The sequence below is a fragment of the Gymnodraco acuticeps genome, unplaced genomic scaffold (assembly GCF_902827175.1).
Source record: "Gymnodraco acuticeps unplaced genomic scaffold, fGymAcu1.1, whole genome shotgun sequence".
NCBI lineage: Eukaryota > Metazoa > Chordata > Actinopteri > Perciformes > Bathydraconidae > Gymnodraco > Gymnodraco acuticeps.
Window position 1 is genome coordinate 3,273,878 of NW_022990238.1, and position 21,813 is coordinate 3,295,690.

Below are 21,813 nucleotides of genomic sequence, written 5' to 3' on the forward strand. Positions count from 1 at the left end.
AGTCTAATCTAATAAATAAATGCATTTAAATGTATAAATTAAAACATAGGCCATACATAAACGCTTGCCAAAGACATAATAGGCCTACATTTAATTAAATTAACGTTCCAGTTTACATATTTTATGTGGAATCAATACAAATGATGCAACCCATCAGACCTGCAGGCTGCAGTTCATCTTTATGTTAGTAAAGATTGCATACATTGCTCACTATCCTCAGTCTGTGTAAAGATAATTTTGTGGTGTGTTTTATTTTAAGTGAAAGATGTGTGTTATAGTCCAGTACAACCATGCACTCAAAACTATGTTGAGCAATGTTTTAGCCAACAAAATCTGAACACATACCTTTACTGCATTGCTGTTATTAGTTTGTATAACATTGCACAGATATTCCTAATCCTAAAATCTCAATAAGGACCAGCCCTGGACTATAATAACAACATAATGTGTACATTTGGGTTATAGTTTCAAAATGCAACAAGTTGGGTGATAAATGACTTACCTGTTTGATAAAGATGTGCATTGGAGGGGAAATCCTTCTGTTAGGAGTGTTTGGCGTCATCTTGTGGAAAAACCCTGTTAAATCTCACATAGTATTTACACAGAGGCACCAGCAGAGGGAAACCCATACCCACGTATTGCATATAAACTGGGGCAAGGTTAACTTACTCCACACAAGCAGTCATATTTAATATCCTGGTGTCTTCTGTCTTGTCTCTCCCGTGGTCAGGAGTCCTTTATCTGGTTTGCAGGCGATGATTCTGAATTTGTAAAAAAAAGTGTTAAATAGGAGAATAACAACTATGCTGATGTGATCAAGGAGAAATGCACTTCTCACCCAACACCTCTTAAAAACAGACATGTCCTCCTCTGCCATGCTGACATTTGCAGAGCTGGGCCCCGTGCCAAGCTCTGGCAGGGTAGACGTGCTAAATGAACGTCCTTGCTGATGGGGATGGCAACATTAATTGTACAGCGGAGCTGCGATCTGAGAAGTGGGGCAGGCACCTGCTGCAGAAGTGGGTGAAGATGAAGAATGCTGTCCTAGATTGCCCACCAGCTTACCTTAACCCAACCCACCAAATTAATCAACTCTTCAGAGGCCATCCGGTTGTCTGGGGCAGGCATCCAGAGGAGGAGAGGAGCCTGTTTTTAAGGCACAGGTCACACAAACTTGTAGGAGCCTCTTCAATTTAGGAGAAGGGGGGGGAACAATACCACACTGCATTGGTGCAGAGGCACTGGGGGTTAGACTTGCCCTGCAGGATGGAGGGGTAAGATTTAGCTCATCTTCAGCCATCTGTCTCTTTGTCTCCCCGTGTTCTCTCGAGATGTGTTTTGAATGTGCTGGGGTTGAAACGCTGCTGATGTTTGATGAGGTGCAAGGAGACAGAGGGGGTTTAGGAGGCCCACAGGGAGCACAGATGACTAACTCACTACTCCTCCCAATCTAGGACAAGCACACCTAGACATCCTTCATGACTCTAATGTTTTACTCGTGTCGGGCCAAAAATACGTCCACTGAGGTTAGCCAAAGTGGGTCGCCCAATGGCTTTTTTTGGATCACAGAAAAAGAAATCGTGCCATCTAAATGATCGCTGTCTTCTAAAACCCACCCTGGACGGCAGAGAGCCTTCCCCACTAGTTTATTCTTACTGGTTTCAAACTGGGTCAATGACGCCACAGAATATGATAAAACCCCATTTCAACAGTGTTTAAAAGCCTCAAAAGACAGAGTAGTAGGGCATAAAATCATTTTCCAAAACATTTTATTGGTCTTATAGAAAATAAAGTAAGCTGTATCAACAAACATACAATATATACATCAATAACTTAGACACCTCAGAATCACATTTAAATCCACAGTTGTTACTGTATATATGAATACATAGTACTTATCTACAGATTGCAAAAAGTACAATAATTTAATTTATAAATAGTTACAATTAACTATTGTCTGTTTGCATACAAAGTACTGCAATATTTTATTACAACCCATACAGAAAAATAACAAAGACAGATAATTTACTTTGCATTACACGCTTTAGTCAGATCCTTATACCTTTGAAACACAGTCCTACTCCATGGAGTAAGAGCAAGAAACCTGCACAGTCGGCTGTTTTCAAAGCATCATTTCATGAAAAAAGCCAATGTGGTAAGAGCTATTAAATTCATCTGCAACACAAGTGCTGTTATTTTTCCTCTCTACCTTGTTGCTTGCAAAAACAAAACAAAAAATAGAAGAAAAAAAGCCATAACCAATTAAAAATAAAAATCTGCAGAACAAATTACAGTGTTAAGATCAATTTAAAAAACACACCCAACACATAATGAGAACAGAAATGCTGTGGATGATGCTACAGCAAACAACGAGCATTAATGACTGGTGTAGCAGCAGAGGAACCTTAAATGTACAAAACACACACGCACACACGCATACCAAAGAAAATACGATATTGCAAGAGGCCCTTGTGACAGAATCTATTGTAACAACCATTTCACTCAGTGTACAAACATTAATATATAATAGCTTTCAGTCAGATATCCAAGTCCAATTCATAGATCCTGTAAATCAGATACTTTTAGACCAGAGAAATTAGAAAGTAAGGTCCCACGATTCCTTTAAAACACTGTTTAATGTTAGCTACTACAAACAAGGGCCAATTGCTCTTCCATTTCAAAAGTCTGAGGGCGAAATAAAAAACACATTTTACAAAAAAAACTACAAAACAGCAAGAATTATTAAATAACAGACCATAGTCACTTTGACAATATTGATTATTAATCTACTCTTTCACACCTTTCCACTGAGTTGCATATTAAGGGTCACTTTTTCACAATGGTCTTTATTACCTACTGTAGCTACATACTATACACCTGTATGTGTGAGAAAGAGAGTCGTCATCTCTAGCGGAGATTGAGATTGGTCGACGGCGTTGCTAGAACACCTTAAAAGACACTTGACACGAAAAAGATTCACTCCACAAGACTGCCACAGCAATAAGGACGCCAACATCGATACTGGGCTATGTCAAGAGTCAGATATATATTTTCCCACAGTTAACCAGTCAATGTAGAGAGCTAAGCGTTTTGAGGATAGGATACTTGCACACAGACAGTAGAACCAGCACCCAGGAGTTTTGCTGAGGCGTAGTTTTTGAGTGACTGCAGATTAACACCTCGCCGACACTGTAAGACATTCTGACCAGCGTGAGAGTGAGATCCCCATGAAGTGCATACTGTTCACGTTTCTACTACTTTCGTTTAACTCCACTGTTAAATACCTTTTCAGAGGAGAGTGATGCGACACTTGGCACAATAGGAGCGCTGCTGGCAGCAGTTGATGATTGTAATTCTACGTGGTCTTGCTGTGTGTCTTTCTGAGTGTGGATTGAAGCCCTTTATGACATAAAAATAAGGGCGGAAAAAAAATGAACAGAGCTGCCATCCCCTACATCTCTTCTAGAATAGTTTGTTCATTTTTTAGAGTGACCTGTTTTGTCCTGAGCAAAACAAGCAGGAGCTTAGTGCATACAAACCCTCAGTCAAACCCTAGCTAGCGCTTTTAATCTGAAAATCCAGTGGGTAAATTCACAAAAGTAATGCTGCACCATTTGGAGGTTTAAGTTCAATGATGCAACCTTATCAATATAGTCTAACAAGTGGAGGGGAACAACACTGTTGACTTCACATTTCATTTAGACTTTAAAAAGCTTCATTTAAAAAGGGTTATTATTTATATCCCGACAATCTAATTCAAACCAATTTAGAATGGATACGATCATAAAATCTTCCCGACATGTTACAGAGGATGTTTTTAGAGGGCATCCATCACCAAGGGCAACCATAATTCAGATTCTGCAATGACAGTATCACGTTAAGCTTAAAGTAAAAAGTCAATAATGCCTTTTCACCCAATTCTGTCTTAAATGGCTCAATGTGGTAAACTTCTAATGACAATATGATTTGTAACTAACACCAAGGAAGCGGAGGATATCACAGATGCCAATACGCACAAAGACAATTGACCTTGTTTACACCACCTAGTTTAGCTCTACAGATTTGTTTTAAATAGCACAGCATTGACATCTATACAGTGAACGACACTGCCAACTTGTCACTTACACATCACATCACGCGCTACCCCACAGTACGCGCCTAGTCACTAGAAAAAAGCTATCAGACTTCAATAGTAAGCCACTTTCGGTACAATTGCAAAAAAGATGTCACAGGATTTTTTTTTTTTAATGTTTTCTGTATCTGTATTTCTAGAAACGATGGAAGGTAATCTACCTAGTAATAAAAACCAAGAACTCAACATTAGACAAAGTTTTCTACACCTTAACAATTCAAACAGTAAAGCTTGTGTAAAGATTTTCTCTTGGAAAGATCTCACGGCCCTGTTAACAAGTAATTACAAAAAAAAATGCAATATATATCTTTCAAAACAAAACAACTTGAACATATTCTCTCTATGAGCAAAAATGATGTTTCAAAATGTTCGTGGATTTCACTGTTTTCCACAAAACACGAGGATATTACTGTTATAACATTCATGTTTTCAGATATTGAAGAAGAATCTTGTCATATTGGAATGGCACTCAGCTCTGGAACAATAAGAACTGATGATCATTTCTAAACGTTTCTCCTAAACCATAAATATGCAAGACCTCTTTGTATTTTCAGTGCATACATATATTATTGCATCTACCAGTCATACTGATAATGACAAGTTCATTAAAGCCCGTCAGAGATAAACAGAAATTAATGCTAGATTTGGGAGCATTATTTCGTGCTTATATTGTTGACAGACGAGCGACAAAATCACAATTTTGACTCATTTACTAGTTTGGGTTAGTCAGGCTGTTATGTAGACACCTGTAGCATCCACACTAATAGTTTGTAACCGATTGTTTTTTAACCAACTATAAGTCAGTGCATAATAACAGGCAAGGGGTTAGTTAAACAATATATTTGTACTGGTTGTGAGACTCTAAAAAGGCCAATTCTTAGGACGGAAACATCTTTAGAGCTCAGCCTTAAACACACTTGCATTATCTTATAAATACAACATGTATTAACAGTCTAAATTTGATCAATCGACTTTGTACCTCTTCCAACCAATATTACTGAGTTTTTGTAACCACAATCTGCTTTTTCAATTAAATATCTCGTGTCTCCATTCTTCCTAAATCGTACAATTTGATTGTGTCACTCTGAAGCACAATATATCTGCTGACAGGAGCAGACGGCTGAGTCATACTTTCAGAGTGAATTTGGGAAGCATATTGTTAGTGTTAGTGCCAAGGGTTAAAACAGACAGGTAATCCTGCGGCATGTTACAATGCACTGACTAGTTTTAAAATCTTCCTCCCGCCCTTTCTGCTACTACGACCTAGCCTGTGTTTTGGATTTGATGATGGTGATGACGCTGGTGGCAGCTACTTTACCAGGGATGAGGGGCCCTATGACCGAGGCCATGGGCCCCCTGGCTGAGATGACAGGGTTGCGGGCCACAGTCCTAGCAAAGCTCTGGAGGGCCTCATACTTTGAACGCAGAGCATCCAGCTCCACCTTCATGCTGGCGTTCTCTGAGGCAAGCTTGTCCACTTCCTGTTGCAGCAGACCCTTTTGCTTCTCCAGCTCCTCTTTCTGGGTGACCCTCTTCACCCTGCAGCTGGCAGCGTAGCCCCGGTTCTTCAGGGTGCGCCGCCGCTGCTTCAGCTGAAGGATTTCATCTTTCGTCAGGCCCCGTAGGTGCGCGTTAAGCTCCCGCACGGACATGGTCACCAGCTCGTCGTCTGTCAGGGTGGTGCCATTTTCCCCTGGCTCCCGCTTCACCTGCCGACGGGGATTAGTTAGCGTTAGTTTTAGTATTTGCATTTCACCGTTTTAATTTGGTGTCAAGCGATTTTTACCTTCAAGGCCTTGTTTCCCTTATTTGTGGTAGTCATGCCCCGAGAGCCGCGTCCACCTGTACTGCTGGTTTGTCTGTAAGGAAGCAAAGTCAATATCAGCATATAGAAAACGATCACAAGAGAAAGACCTCGAAGGAAGATTTCTGTGAAATGCACCCAAATGTGTTTTCAGACAATGAGGCTACAGCATGACAAACTCCTTTGAAAACACAAAGCACAAAGTGGGTCAAGGACTTCCTTTCAAGTGATGCCAAGTCCGTTCAGTGAGTGGACCATTACTGCACCTGTCACTATGAACAAATACCTTGGTGGTATGCATTTCCCAATCCACCACAGGTCTCTCACTTCAGTACTGCGCTGCACTCAACCAGCAGCGTGGCGAGTCAGGAGGAGGATAACATTTAGTTGTCTGGCAGCAATTCACCTTTTCTGTTTTTCTTGGAAAAACAAAACTCAAGAGAAGTCACTTCTGTTAAGTGCAGCCTCTCAGAGCAGAAACAGCAGAGGATGTGGATGGATTAAAACAAAGCATTCAGCCTTTCTACTTTACCGTTTAGCTCAGCTAACATAAAGCACAGAGGGACACAAGGCAAGCTTTCATCTACTGTAGCAGCTATACACTCATACCTGTCTGCATTTGGCTAGTGTGCGACAATAATCCCATAAATCAATGTAAAGGGAATATGCTGTAACTACTGCAGAGCCTTGGTTACTATGCAGAACAACAGGGCTGCACTGCAGTGTATTGTGTCATGTCTGTACTGAGGGAACACCAAGAAAAGCTGCGCACACCAGAAATCTAACCTGCTGGTATTAAGACGGACAGAAGACGGGGGGCCTTCCACTGTGTGCGCTCTGCCACAGGATAAGTCTGCGCACACACACAAACACACACAGTTATGGCTCAGGGTGCTTTACACTACACACATAAAATGCTGTGTCAGCGACACCGGCACCCACCACAGGCAGCCCATTGCCTCTGTAAGCTAATTTACTCAGCCCAGCAGTGTGTGTTTGTACTAAGCACATAAACAAATGCATGTGGGCCTTTACAACCTTTTAGCATCGAAACAGAAAACAAAGGAAACAATCTTGAAAAGAGTGTGTGCTTGTGTCACTAAGATAGTGTTCATGTGTATGCAGAGAAGAGAAGAAAGAGAAGAGTCGTAGCTCTAAAGTGCACTAAGCCGACCAGGATATTTCCATGGCAACAAAAGGGTGCTACAGGTGGACCGGTCACCTGAGCCAAACAGGCAGAGACAGACGCTTGTTAAAAATGACCTGAATACGACACTATCACACAGGCTGGGGACATAACATGAGGTCAGATTGTGACTCGCATTCTTGATGCTTTCGCTTGAAAAAGTCCTCTGGCGCCTCATAAAACTGCAATGTTTGCTTGTGATGCAAATGCCCACAGGAAAAAAGCCTTTCGCGTTCTGCGGAGGACTTTTTAAATGGGATACTTTCATCCATGTGGGGCTGGCTATGAATAGCTGACTGATAGTAACACCTACCTTTCACCGGCCTTTGTGGTGACTCATTTCCAGTAAGCATTTGGACCACAGATGCAAAACATAATGGGATAATGGTCTGCCTGATGATGCACAGATAATGGACAAATAGACAGGAAAGTACTCCACTAATAACTGGATGAGAGGATGATAGGATGAGAGTAGAAAAAAAGGCTGCTTCTTCCAAATTTCATATAAGCCTATCATTTTCCCCTCAGCCGCCAAGATGCTACATTGTTTAAAAAACACTTGCAATCTTGAAATTGCAGAGAGATGGCACATTGTCCAGGTTGAAGAGGCTATTCTGTCCCACAGCTGTGTAGGATAACGTAGTAGGCATGGCTTGGCATGGCTTGGCATGGCTGAAAGCTCGCCATATGACACTGTGGAATGATTGAGCCCGGCTGCAACCCTCCAGCTCAGGCTGCCGCCGACAGACGGCTACCAATGACAGGGCATGGCAGCACAACACAGACAAGGTCCAACGCACAGCTGCTCCCTTCCACTACCGGGCATGTCATACCTCACTGAGACAAAGAGGCAGACTCACACAAACACATTGGGATGAGAAAAAAACACCAAAAAAAAGAAAAGCGCAATAGAGGAATTTCACAATGAGCACTTGTCTGATTTAGGGCTGGGTGATATATCAATACAAAAATGATACAGTGATTTCAGACTAGATGTTGCGTTTGGTTATCATCATTTTCTTATATGGCATATGTGCTGTCTTTTCCTTGTAAAGGCAACATCATGTTAAAGTACATTTTCTAATTTCTATTATTGATGTATTATATCTATACCATAGTATTGAAAGCTCTTGTGTGTAAATATTTGATTAAAGCACCAGAAAAAGGTCAACCCTACAATATCTTAGCAATATTGATATTGAGGTTTTTGGTCAAATATAATGTGATAGTAGTTATAATCCATATTTCCCAGCCTTAATTTGATTGCACAGAATGCCCTTCATTTGACAAGTTCACTCTCTTAATTGTGGCAATTAAAGGACACTCTACTTCCTTCCACACATGTTTCCTTTTATAAATGATTTCAGGTCTTTTGTGAGTGTCTGGCAAAGGGTGTGTGAGGCAGGAGCCGCAGCTTGGAGCACAGGGACAGTAGAGGTAGGGAGCGGGGACACAGACGTCTTTTGTAGGTGCGTACTGAATTTCTATGAATCGCCTGGAAGAACGCTGACAAATCAGAGCTGATTGCTTGTGGAGGAGAGACATCACACCCACAGGAAATAGAAATCGCTGAGTGTGGTCACCCAGAGAAAGAGAAGGAGGGGATGTGAGAGAGAGAGAGAGAAGGACAGAGAAAGAGTGATACTGAAAGAGAGGGTGAGAAGAAAGCAAGAGAGAGCAAACAGCCTTGTGAAAAAAATGCACGCTCGACACATTTGGAGGAGCTTGAGAAGAACAAGTTGAGGTAAAAAAATAAAAAAACACTGATCTCAGCAAGGACCAAAACCAAGGTGCCAATTAGGAAGTTGTGAAGTTGAACTAACACGACGAGAGCAGCCCAGCCAACCTTCAAAAGCTGTCTGTGTTCATCTAAATCTATAGAGGGCAGCGAGCGAAGGTGGGGTCGGCTTAGGTTGAGACTTAAGGGGGTGGGGTGGGGGCTCTGGTTGGATAAATGCTGATGTGACATGATAGGTCCGGCCTTGAGCCCGTGTCATGCTTTAATGATCTCATCCCCTCCACAGGATCTCTCCAGGGGGGCTGCCAAGGATGGACACCATTAGCTAGGGGACCCTTTGTTGAGGGGGAACCGAGGCTACAGCATGAGTCCCCTGATGAATATTTATCACTGTCGTTCCGCCGCCGCCTAAGGTGGGGGTGGGAGACGGGGGTGGGGGTGGGAGACTGAATAAAGATGCTCAGGAGGTGATTCTTCAAGGATACATCCAAGGCTCTTCCATCAACGGCTGTCTCAAAATGGCGGTAGGCTGGTTGGGGGGTGATGAGGGGGGGGGAGGGGGTTTGATTTCTGGTACTGGAGGTGGCACTGATGGTGGTTCAGGGCTGCCGGGAGAGCCTGCTCCACTTGACAGCGGTGTAACAAGATTATCAGGGCCATAAGAGCAAACAAAAAAACCCCAGCAACCTGCCTCAGAATCCAGATTACGACAGCGCCTGCACTGTGAATACTAAACACGGCTGGGGAGGACTAACGGGGGGCGCGGGCTTCACTGAGACATGACAGTGGATTGCATATCACGTAACTAATCACATGCACATGTATCCACACACACACGGACAGATTACCAAAGACACACAAGCACATATACATTTAAGTTGTCATGATTGATTCTTGAAAAGAAGCGTCTGAGGACTTGGCACTGGCAGCTTGCTAATGAAGTGAATACATCTCGACAGTGGAGGTGCATGCTGATGAAAGCTTGTTTTCAGGACAACAGAGGTGCTCTCCGACAATGGAAACTCAGTTCTGTGGATATCATCACACCAGATAATGCATTTCACTCCCAAAGTATCTCCTCTGACATGACCAGTCCAGACTTGTAAAGATCTGTACAGTCAGTCACACGCTTCGGCCCAGATGTAAATTAGGCTTTAGATGATTTGTATTATTAATTGTCTTTGCTAACATCTAAGAGGATTAACAAAACACACACGAAGAGAGCTGGATGTGGAATCAGAATGATCACCTATTCAGTTTCTCGGATCAATAATGGATGTAGCCTTCCCGCTCCATTATCATGGACTTCCCACAGGAACGATGATAACCACGAACATACCGACAAGCACACGAGGGGGTGAGGGCATGAAATAATAAAATAAATGTTCCCAAGGACGTTCCCATCATGCTTTGGCTCATTTATTTAGACTTTCAGATTATTTGTTCACTTGTTCTTTCAGGAGTGATCTGCTCAACGCATTTTCACCCTGTGCTCCACAACATTCTCAACACTTCATGCCTGATCGGAGCCTCTCCTTTTACTCCTTCCTTTGTAATTCAGAGTGGAAAAGATGGTCTAGATATTCAGATCTAATCATTCCTCCCTTCAGCTGAGTGAAGTCAATTATCAAGCAAGCTGCATGTGTTGGGCGCCATTTAACCGCAAATTAAAACTCAGACTCCTCTGATAGCTCTGGAAGAGTACGGGAAGACTGGTGTAAAGTTGTGTGTGGGGGAAAACAGTGTGTGTGTGTGTGTGTGTGTGTGTGTGTGTGTGTGTGTGTGTGTGTGTGTGTGTGTGTGTGTGTGTGTGTGTGTGTGTGTGTGTGTGTGTGTGTGTGTGTGTGAGAGAAAGGTACGATGGGAAGAGGGGAGGGAAGCTATTAACTGCTAAGTATTCAGAGCGTGAAATAAGAGTGACAAAAAGAAGGAGAGGAGAAATCATTCAGCAGCTTTCAGAGGGAAATGTGATACGCTTGTAGTAGAGGGGAAATACTAAGCCAATCGCTTTGACCATTGGAGGATCACTAAAATAGCAGTTAGCTCAAATCTTATGCTCCTTTTTGAAGGACTGGTCCTTTAGAACAAACACAGTGTGGCTATAATTCGAAGGGTAAAGTGGTTGGTAGCAACAGTCTGAATATTTTCCGGATATTGTTGTCACCTGCAAAATAACGTCATGCTAGGTGCCAAGAGAGATGCTGAATGTTATATTTTTATCAAAACACACTAAAATTGCAAGAGAAAAGTGTGTTCTGAAACAAAGGGATTAATTACCCCATAAATGAAGATTTGAAAAATGCAGACTGAACTTCTGCTGAATAATACAACGAGAGACAAATGAAATGGCTGCTTATGATTGAACGTATTATTAACCTAGACCTGTTTCTAATTTGAACGAAGATCAGGGTAAAGGTTTTGTTAACGTTTGAAATATTAGTTTTGTGATCAGTCAATGTAAAGAAGTAAACAACCCTACTGTAATAGCTTTCTTAAAAAAACTCCAAAATGCTAAATTGTTCAACCATCCAAAAATGTTTCCTTTTTTTTGCAAATAGTTTTAGGCTGATAATTATCTTGTCAAACATGTTCCAAATCTGATGTCAGATGTCCGCTTAACTTCAAAGACATGTGTCAGTATTGCTCTCTTTGATATTAACCACAAAGTATAAAGTATCTGTAGTTGTCCGATGAAGACAAACATCAGACGCTGGCTCTGAAAAACTCCCATATGGAGGCTAGTATGTTCTACCGTGCACAAGAGCAGTTGGTGCATGCATGTCTGGAATTTGCATGCAGTTCATGTGGTTTAAAGTGAAAAGATGAATCACAGCACCTCAAGGGATTGTGTATGTTCTGAAGTCACCGATAATGTGAAGCTTATTTAAAATGACTCGGGTTAGACTGGTCTGCATTAACCAATGTTTTCGATACATGCATAATCTATTTCCAAGCCCAGTTGCTGTTTACTCTCCGAGCCGCTCTGTCAGTACAAGCTGTATGACAGGAGAAGAGACTTCATTGGCCTCCCACTATCTGCCTGGAGGACTTGATTAAACAGGAAGAGAATTGATACTTCGGCCTTGCACTGGCAGAGGAAGTAAGGGTTGCAGGCAGCCCACACATTGGCAAAAATATCCAGGAGCTTTACTACACTAGCTGCATACATATTAAATGCATTTTGCAATGAGCTAACAGCAACCAGGCAGTCTTTGCAGCACTCAGAGACTAGAGCAGTTCAACACATTTTAATGCTACTTAAAGTCAAATCTAAATGATTCCCGCTGATGACTGGTACCACTGAACAGCTAGGATTTTAGCTGGATTCTCTTACATTCAAAACAATTCTGTGATATGGCCATCAAACCAACAGAGCCTAGCAGCATCAGTGTAAAAAACAAACAAAAAGAATAACAAATGAATCATCTTTCATTCCTGTGGAGTGCTTCGATTCCAATGCAGTCACTTAGCTAAAGTTATTACCTGGAAATACCAAAGATGCTCATTTCTATTAATAACATTCTTACCGCTCAGTTCAAATGACCGCTTGTGATGGATGAGGTCTGACGACAGGATATTTCATGGAGCCTCACACTCCATGCGTTTTGTCCAAAAAATTTAATTAAAGAATTTACAATGACATCGCTCTAGAATGCAGTCTGACTTACTAATCATGCATCAGTACTAATAATTATAACTATAAAAGATTGTCGATGTAATGCTACTGTTTGCTCCTCACATATTTTAGCCTGAACTCAAACTAAGAGTACTGGAACAGATGTCAAATATCAAAATAGTTAGAAAGAGGAAGGTTCTTTTGTTGTTTTGTTTTGAGTTATGTTAAAAGTTTGATCCCCAAAGCACCCAGTTTGCTCGCAACAGTTGATTCTGAAATATCTTTTCCTGAGCAAGAAACTGAACCCCAACCGGCTCCATCTGTGGCGCTTCAGACAAATCGTTAATAAATATATAACTTAATAACTGCATGTTGTATTCAGCAATAGACATCACACAGGGAGATTCTTATTGACTTCATTTGTGTCCCTTCCCTTTTGTATTTGTTCAAATGTTTTTTAAATATATACCTCATTTATAACATTTGAATAATGCCAATGTGTCCTTTTGCAAGTATAGCATTTTTTTAATCAAATGATCGGTTACCTTTTGACCAAAACAGACAGTACTAATGTTCGTCTAATGATCTGCGTGAGCTCCTTTCCAATGTGGGTTATACACTGCTTATCTTAGAACAAGGTCTTGCTATCTTTAACCTCCTTAGAAAATCGTATCCATATCCAGCCGAGAACATATCAGAACATTCTCCCATTCTCAGAAAGGCATGAAACCTGACAACTTCTTCCCTGGCTCGTTTTCTTTTTGACATAGCCCCTTACACAAATACATGTATAGTTAAATCACTTGTTTTTAATGTCAGTTCACCACTGACATGCCTTAAACATTAATCAGCCGAGATAAAAGTAGGTTACATGAGAAACAGCAGCCAGTTCCATGCTTATGCTTTTCTGTCCAATATTGGCTAATCTAAATAATGAACACACAGAGAGCAGTAATGAACATGCCAAGTCGAACTCAAGTTCCAAACACAAAATCATCAAACACACTTGCTACTCTGTCTGGATGAAAGTATTACTTTCAGAAGTAGAGCGGGCATATCGCAATGCTAAGCAATCATAATCTGCACTACACTTGCAAGAGGTTTCATCACCAACACTCCCTCCCTATTGCAAAAAAGGGGGGAAAGAAAAACTATATTGATCTTTTTCTCCCTTGCTTCCAGGCATTCCCATTTCCCCGTGCAGCTTAAGCAGTGCTTTTGTGGGCAAATCCCACACTTGTGTTTCTTTCTGGAGGCTATTAATTGTCCTGGATAGACGTAACTGCTCCCAAGGCACAGCTGTGTTGGCCATACAGAGGTGCTGGTGGCCAGTGTTCTGTGCAAAGTCTTGCCTTGTGTTTCATCAACCTCAAATATCCCCTTCCACCCTCCACCGCCTGCCCAGTCTGAGCAACGCCACTGGGTATGAGTTGTGCACTCGGTTCACCTCTGTGGTACCCAGCCTTATTTTATCATGGCTAACTCAATGCAAGTGGTGATAAATCTCAGAGCTGATCTCCACCACTCCCTGCCTCCATCCTCACTGCATTGTCAGCCCCATCGGGCTCTTACGGGCCCTCATCTGTTCCTGTTACCTGCAGAGAGAGGCAGAGGCGGGCATTACGCTTTATTGCAAAGCCAAGCTTCCGATGTTGGACTGGCCTGTCTGCTAAGCACACTTCAATGCCCTGCTCGCATGAACAGAGATGATGAAACAAGTTGGATATCTGAGCAAGAATGGGCAACTTCTATCTGTTTAGCCCTGCCTATATATGCTCAACAGTTTCCAAGGTGACTTTTCCAATTGCACAGAGATTCGCCATGGATAATTCATCACCTGCCCTCCATAAGCGTGCACTCTAATAGGCAGCACATTTCATCATGTCACACACAGGGAAACAAGAGCATCTGCCAACCAAAAATAAAAGGAATTAAGTGTTATATTGCGTTGAATAATATCACAAGCAAGCTGGCACCCCGTAATTCAACTATTCAATAACAAAAATAAAAAAAGCACACGACCGACACAATGATTTATACCAGCATTTTATTTCAAATACTGCCTACATTAGGTGTTCTTTTATAAACTTCCCATGATTACACATGATCCAAATTAAACAGTCACTTATTGCGGGACTCCATTATAACAACACAGGCATAATATATTGCTTATCATGCATTTCTTTAGATGGATTTGACATCGCAGTTGACATCTAAGCACTTAATATAAATGCACTCGCACCCTGACTTGTTGAAGTACATCATGACAGCACTGCAATAAAATGCACATTCGGAACTGAATGTAGATTAGGCTATTGATAAATGCATGATGGTCATCACTTGATGCTCATGGCTTGATGACTGACTTGCACGACAGATCAGCACCCTTTCGATCCATCTCTTTAATAACGGCGGCTTGGTGATAAACATCGACCCTTATCCACCGAGCAGACCTTTGTCCGGTGGTGCCATATTTCGGGGTGGATTCTGAGAACGTCTAAATACATCAATATGATGATTCAGCACGATAAAAGAATACCGCTGCTTGTTTGTTGCCTTTGACATTAAAGCATCAATGTGGTTAACTGCCTGGCTGTGGTAATAAAGCCAAGGACGGCGGGTTTGCCACTGCCATTGTTACAATTTAACCAGTGGTTTAATGAATAGTCACTTCAGGTGAACCAATTCAATCGGAAACGATGGTTTGGAAGCATTTCCTAAAATATTTAAACATGCAAGCATTGCAAAAGCTGCACAAAAGCACACCACAATGCACATATTTCTCAATCACATTCACGTTTGACAGGAATAACATGAGGAGAAATATTGAACACCAACCTGATCCGGCTAACCCGCTGCCTCGGCTGGCTCTCGCTTCTCTTCACAACGAGGTGATGAAGCAGCAGGTTTGAACAGCGAGAAGCGCATGAGTTGACAAACCAGCAAGAAGCGCTGTGATACAGTGGACACCAAACTGTTTATCACAAAGGAAACCTAGTTGCACAGTTTTTGACATTCCACGGCTGTCTGCAACCTCTCTACGCCTGCTTGTGAAAGTGGCAAACAACTCCCCGCCTACTAAACAAGCAGGCGAGGAAATCCCCGTGCTCAGCCTTCCTACTATAACAGTAGCAACACAGCACCACGAGCCATTCAATAACCGACAAAATCACAGTTTTACCTCCAAACAGCCGGACATAACTCTATATAAAAAGAAAATATTTTTGACATGTTTTATTCGCTGCTCATGTGTGTAAAACAGATTACGAGCTGCCATCTCAGCATAGTAGGAGCCCGAACCGTTCAGTTCCCATCGGCTACACACACACTTCCGGTTGTAGGTTTCAAAATAAAGCCAACACTTGTGAGAACACGTGTGTTAAACCTCTTGAATAGTACGGGCTCTCGTATTTTGAAAAACCAAGGCTGGAATGAATCGGGCAAACTTGACCAGGAGAGATAGAAGAAGCTAGGTATGCTAACCCTACAGCTAGCCGCGGCCAGCGGCGAGGCGAAGGCATGCATACTCAGCATAACAACACCGACTCTGTTTGGTTTACAGACCCACCTGACTTAAAAATTACGCTTTCTTAAGTTGTTTCCGTCAGGGTCCCCTTCTTACACCGTCACGGCGGTGAGCAAACATTAGAGACAGTTAAATGTCGGGTTCACTGACAGAAGCGGCAGCGCTTCCAAATGCCAGCTCGTGCTCTCCTTGTTGATTCCTTTCTCTTGTATTGAAGCCAGACGTCATCGTGTTTGGTCACGTGCCTTCATTCATGAAGGATCTTCTTTCCGCACAAGAAGAACATATTTTAACCAAAAATATACCACCTTTTGGTACATAGGAGCTTCTAATGACTGTATGTTGACTGGTAAAAACTATTGTTGGCATTCACTGTATCTAACACTAGCCAATGTCACTCAAATAACCACACAATTACTATTTGTTTTTTTATTAATAAAACCATACAATCTCACAGTTTCATGTCATCATAATATATGATGTCCTTTATTGTTTTATGTTTCATGTGGAACCTATATGCTGCAGGTCTCCCTTGAAAAAGAGATATATGATCTCAAGGGACCAATCTGATTAAATAAAGGTTTGATATGCAATGTACATTTTTTTTTAACAAAGTAATTGTGAGATCGCATGAATACACGTGTATTTGTAATTGCACTTTCAGGGAATAAGGGCTCACTGATTTACTGCATACCACTGAAAGACATTGTTATTTAGTACAACTAACTTGGCCAACTAACACCAGCAACGCCTGACTGAATTTGTTCAAGCCATAGTAACAACAGATATAGCAACCGTTATTATAGGCTAGTCTCCACGCCTGACAAAGGACAATTATTTAATTAGAGAAAGAAATATAGCTTACACAGTTTTTACAGCATCATCCCAAATATTGATGTTTTATTATAAAAACATAACCCAAAGGTTATCTTTTGTTCCCACAACATCTGCCAGTAGTGGTTAATTCACAGCATAAAATGCAGAGCATATCAAATGTACCGTTTCAAAGCTTGACAATAAATCACTTCTTTCTGGTCCTGGGCTTACTGTTGTGGAACATACTGATCCCATGAGATTTGACTTCGACACCCTCTGGAATCAATCCTGGCTGCTGCAACACTTGGTCCAGAGTTGTCTTCTTAATGGCAGCTGAGGAGATTTTCTCTTGGTCAGCCAAAAACTGAAGTTCCCTTTTAGAGAAGCGCAGGAAAAGACAATATATTTACAACATAGTAAGAAACATACATATTTAGCAAATCATAGTATACTAGCCTAATAATAATCTCACCACTAGGTAACTATGAAAAGGACAAACTCTCGCCATAACATTATTTAATGCTTAATATAGCTCCATCTACGGTCTAAGTTATACACTTCAAAATAAATATATCACCCTTTGGTCATTTGAATATGACAATTAACTTAAAAGCATTTGTTCTGTATCCCCGTGACAGGAAATATGATTTGTTATTTTGTTTGTCTCCCTCTTTCCTTATCAACTTACCTAGTCCTAACACAGGATGCCTCTACAGCGTTGATGAGGAGGCTGCGGAAGCCACCACTCTCCATGACGTGCAGGGCATGGATGGTGGCGCCCCCTGGTGAACACACATTGTCCTTGAGCTGGCCAGGGTGTTGATCTGAGTCTAACAGCATTTTAGCAGCCCCCTTGAAAGAAACACAACAAGATGCACATTAGACTAACACACCATTGATGTCATATCCAACTTATATATTCATACTGTGTCCATAGCCAACCGAGACAGACTGAGGTCAACACCTGTCAAAGCTGAATCTTGATTTATAGATTTTACCAATACAATTAAACTGAAAATGTACCAGAGTGAATTAAGACGGAGACAGTATATGAATACATCACAGCAAAGCTTGGAAAACATAATTTAAACCACCCCAATAGTAACATTCTAAAAGGAACCAAATACCATACAAGAAAGTGTACATGTAACACATACATGTGTTAAAAGATAAATAAAAGTAATACCAGCAAGGCTTGGGCTCCGAGGCGTACAGCCAGTCTCCTGGGAAGGCCCATTTTCACTCCACCATCAGCAAGAGCATCTACAGCCGTAAATGCCTGCAAGTTGCATAGTTGTTAAACTTCTCATTACATTACATGTTACTTGTTAGACGCTTTAATCCAAAGCGACTTACATACTCAATACTGTGGACAATCCCCACAGTAGCATGTGATTACAAATGATCAAGCAACATTGAAAAACACGCTGAACATTATATAAATGACTCACGTAAGCAGGACCACTGCCGCTGAGACCGGTGACGGCATCGATCAGATCCTCCTCTACCTCAGTGCAGTATCCTACACTGGCCATCAGCAGCTCCAGAAGCTGTCCATCCTCTACTTTTGCATGGGTGCCTGTGGCGTACACGGTGGCCCCCTCACGCACCACCACCGGAGTGTTTGTCATGCACCGCATTACCTTGGGAAAATCACGATACAGCTGCAGCTTCTGTAGGGGAAAACAATGTACTGAATAAATTGTCCTGAAAATATCGGGAAAATGGCGCTGATAGGATCATTTGCACTCCTCTTAGTAAAAGTAACTAAATGTTAATAGTCAATCAAAGTAGTTGACATTTCATTTGCTTTGTTCTGCCATGTAATATCATTTTAAAGACAACATATCTTTGGCTATGCACAATGCAGATGATTATATGTGGTCCTAAACTAGATACAGGTCTGATATTTTTGCAAAGCAACCTCAGTCTGACAATCTATGTGGGAACTCATGAGACTTTTATTTTACTTTAGATCAACTTTTGTCACCATTCTTTTGTTGGCAAGTCTTTTGCAGAGGTAGTGGTAATGACAGATCTGTCAATCGGTTTCAATGAAACTGATTACGTCACAATTCCACCAGCCTCTGCTCTGACTCGAATTGGTTATGTTTACAAAAAAACAATGTGAACAGCCTTTCAACAAAATCAGATCAGAGCAATAATTCAGAATTCAGTACAAAGGCTTGCAGCCATGGGTGTTTAGGGTTCAAGCAGCTAACTACTGTCATGTTACAGCATGTGATTGTGTTGCCTGAGGGTCTGCAGCATATGAGAGCAGAAATACAGGAAGAGCCTTGTGGTAAAAAAACGAAATAACCAACATTTTACAAGCTTTAGCCATCATCTATACCAGGGATGGGCAAATGGCGGCCCGGGGGCCGCATGCGTTCGGCAGCCAAATACCGCAAAATAATCTGTGACGCGCTTGTGTGAATTGTGTTTGTTTCCCGGGGAAACACTCACAAGAAACACCGGCTGTTGTTATGCCTGCTGTGACGTTAAGTTACCGCTTGTAATCATGCCTTTACAAGCTTAAAAGTTGTATTTATCATCTGAATTAGGCGAAAATAAGTTTAATATTCTAAAAACCAAGACTTTGTTTATTTGAAATCAGATGAAAAAAAACTGGCACGGACCCTGCCGTGTTATCTATGATTACTATACGCTTTCCATTTATAATTTCAGCGGGAGGCGGAGTGGCGCTGAGGAACAGCAGAGTGCGGGTTGACAGGTGCCTGTGTTGACATTCCCCTTATTGTATCTTAGGTTCAAGTTAGACAACTAATGTCTGGGTTAGTGTTCATGACTTCATGTTTATGTCATCTTAATGCACACACATTTTCCGTGCTTTCCAATAGTTTAAAATAGTTGTATTCCACTGTTGAATAACCTGTTCAATACAAACATGCCACTTGCAAAAATCAAATAACATTTATGTGAACTGATATTTGTGATATTTTATTAGAGGATGTTCCCTGAAAGATTGTAAAATGTCAATGAAGATGTTAGACTTAGTATATTTGTTAATAATTACATACAATACATGGAATTTGTGTGTGTGTGTTCCAAGTGAACCTGCGGCCCCCTGGTGGCCAGTACATACATTATGTGGCCCCCACAACCATCCAAGTTGCCCATCCCTGATCTATACTATAGCTGTAAAGTACATAGTTATTTGACTTTTTCAGGTGCATGCTGTATACAAACCACATCACCTTTATCTTCATACAAGTAATATTTATACATGCAATAATGGTCATTATCCAAGATATGTTTCATATGTATAATGAAATATTGAGTGAATATACATAATATATATATATATATATATATATATTGTAAATTATGTCAAGTTTGACTATTTACAGTTTGTAACACGTGGATGCAGATGGCTTTGACTTGCCTTCTCTATAGAGCTGATGGTGACACCTGCCGCACAGGACACAATAAGATGACGATCTTCAATGTCTGGTCCTATCTCATCCAGTACAAAAGGGATGATGTGGGGCTTCACGGCCAGGAAGAGAACATCGCTCTTGCTCACTGTCTCTTTGTTGCTTGTTGTGAAATTGACACCCAATTTCTGTAAAAAAAAGATACACGTTTCTACTTTGTTGGACAGTATACAATGCAAGTAAAAGAATGTTTTCCATCTCAAAAACACATGCATAAATTAACAGAATTGTTGATTTACCAAAGTATTGATTCCTAATGGTCTACCTACCCTTAGTCCCTGTACTGTGGGGAGATCTGTGTCTGGGGAACTGGCTGTGATTCTGTGGGTGGCAATCACGCCTTAAAGTGGACAAAATGTCCAAAAAATCATTTCAGTGTCTGATTGCAATCAACATACACTAACAACACAAGTGCAATCTTTAAAATACAAACATGGTAAAGTATAAACTCACCTGCAGCTGAGAAGCCTCTGACCAGAGCGTGGGTCAGCTGGCCTGCTCCAATGAAACCCACACTCATTGTACCGGTGTGTGTTTAGAGCAAAACTTTATGGATGAATTAATTATCTCTCAACATAGACAGGTGATAACGACGAGGTCTAACAAATGGTTTGCAGCCTATATCCTTCTGGCAGCCACGTACGTTGTGATGTAGTAGTAAACAAACACCCTACTTCCGTATTAAGCGAAGCGAACGACATTGGCAGCAGCCATATTGTTATACAGTAGGTAAACTTACAAATATATCCTGAAGTCGCCGCGAAGTTGACCGACAGACCGACAAATAAAGCAACCTTTTAACAGAAACACCTAAAATATGTACTCTGTCAACGTGGCTCATCTGTGTCGCGCTCTACTGTACCTGACTGACAAGTGAATAAGCCAATGAGCATGCACGTTTAGGCAATATGTAGCGCCTCTGACCAATCACAGAGTTGTTGGTAGTCACTTTTAGGCGGGTTCTTAAAAACCCGAATGCCTAGTTGCGTCAGGTTTCGCCAGGGTGAGAAAGGTTGTTGAGTATGCCGGTAGGTAATAAAATAAACTATCATCTACTGTGGGACATTTTGAAAGGCATGTCACTGTAAAGAACTAACACTTTCAAGGAGACAGACAAGTAGTCTGACCGAAGTCGCCTAGTTAACACCCCGGAGTAAATACAATGTTTGCGTTACTCTTCAGTGCCTGAACATTTTACATTTTGTCTTGTCCATTAATTTTATGTCAACAAAACCCAAACCCACCGATGCAGAGAACGGAATTCCTTCCAATGTGAATGGACAAGGGACAACATTTCTGAGAAGCATGTTTTCTAACACTGTAATCTACAGACACCATGCAGTTTAACATATTTATAAATTACTCTGGTGTGCTATTTAATATTGAAATATGTTCATTTCAATTAGCCTACTCAGGCTGAATCATTACTGCTTTAACAATCAACATAACTACCCATTTCGATTTTGATTTGAACCCTTGCTAATAATCATGTCACTGTTTAGGAAGAGTTGTTGAAAGTGAAAGTGAAGGTTCACAT

At 41.3% G+C, this 21,813-nt stretch overlaps 2 protein-coding genes across 3 annotated transcripts; both read right to left on the reverse strand.

Moving 5' to 3' along the window:
* Positions 1–1,752: 1,752 nt before the first annotated feature.
* On the reverse strand, positions 1,753–16,569 carry LOC117548541 (transcription factor MafG). 2 transcript variants are annotated; one of them, XM_034219901.1, is made up of 3 exons: positions 16,045–16,569; positions 5,919–5,991; positions 1,753–5,841 (listed from the first exon to the last, which is right to left on the reverse strand). In XM_034219901.1, the coding sequence occupies exons 2-3, from the start codon at positions 5,952–5,954 to the stop codon at positions 5,389–5,391; spliced, it is 489 nt and encodes a 162-aa protein (XP_034075792.1). In that variant the 5' UTR covers positions 5,955–5,991; positions 16,045–16,569; the 3' UTR covers positions 1,753–5,388. The 2 variants fall into 2 exon arrangements, with proteins under 2 accessions (XP_034075792.1, XP_034075793.1); XM_034219902.1 differs by lacking the exon at positions 16,045–16,569 and adding an exon at positions 15,315–16,028.
* Positions 16,570–16,871: 302 nt separating this feature from the next.
* pycr1a (pyrroline-5-carboxylate reductase 1a) lies at positions 16,872–21,142 on the reverse strand. The gene is made up of 7 exons (XM_034219899.1): positions 20,730–21,142; positions 20,546–20,616; positions 20,225–20,404; positions 18,270–18,491; positions 18,005–18,097; positions 17,507–17,670; positions 16,872–17,192 (listed from the first exon to the last, which is right to left on the reverse strand). Exons 1-7 carry the CDS (start codon positions 20,794–20,796, stop codon positions 17,024–17,026), a joined length of 966 nt encoding a protein of 321 aa, XP_034075790.1. The 5' UTR covers positions 20,797–21,142; the 3' UTR covers positions 16,872–17,023.
* Between the last annotated feature and the right edge of the window lie 671 nt (positions 21,143–21,813).

Bases quoted from the DNA above. Each gene is read 5' to 3' on its own strand.
- LOC117548541 (XM_034219901.1), bottom strand. From the start codon at position 5,954: ATGACTACCACAAATAAGGGAAACAAGGCCTTGAAG. The intron at 5,842-5,918 runs GTAAAAATCGCT...CCCCGTCGGCAG, and splicing joins AGGGAAACAAGGCCTTGAAG to GTGAAGCGGGAGCCAGGGGA.
- pycr1a (XM_034219899.1), bottom strand. From the start codon at position 20,796: ATGAGTGTGGGTTTCATTGGAGCAGGCCAGCTGACCCACGCTCTGGTC. The intron at 20,617-20,729 runs GTGAGTTTATAC...GTCCACTTTAAG, and splicing joins CAGAGGCTTCTCAGCTGCAG to GCGTGATTGCCACCCACAGA. The intron at 17,193-17,506 runs GTAAGTTGATAA...CTTCTCTAAAAG, and splicing joins GCATCCTGTGTTAGGACTAG to GGAACTTCAGTTTTTGGCTG.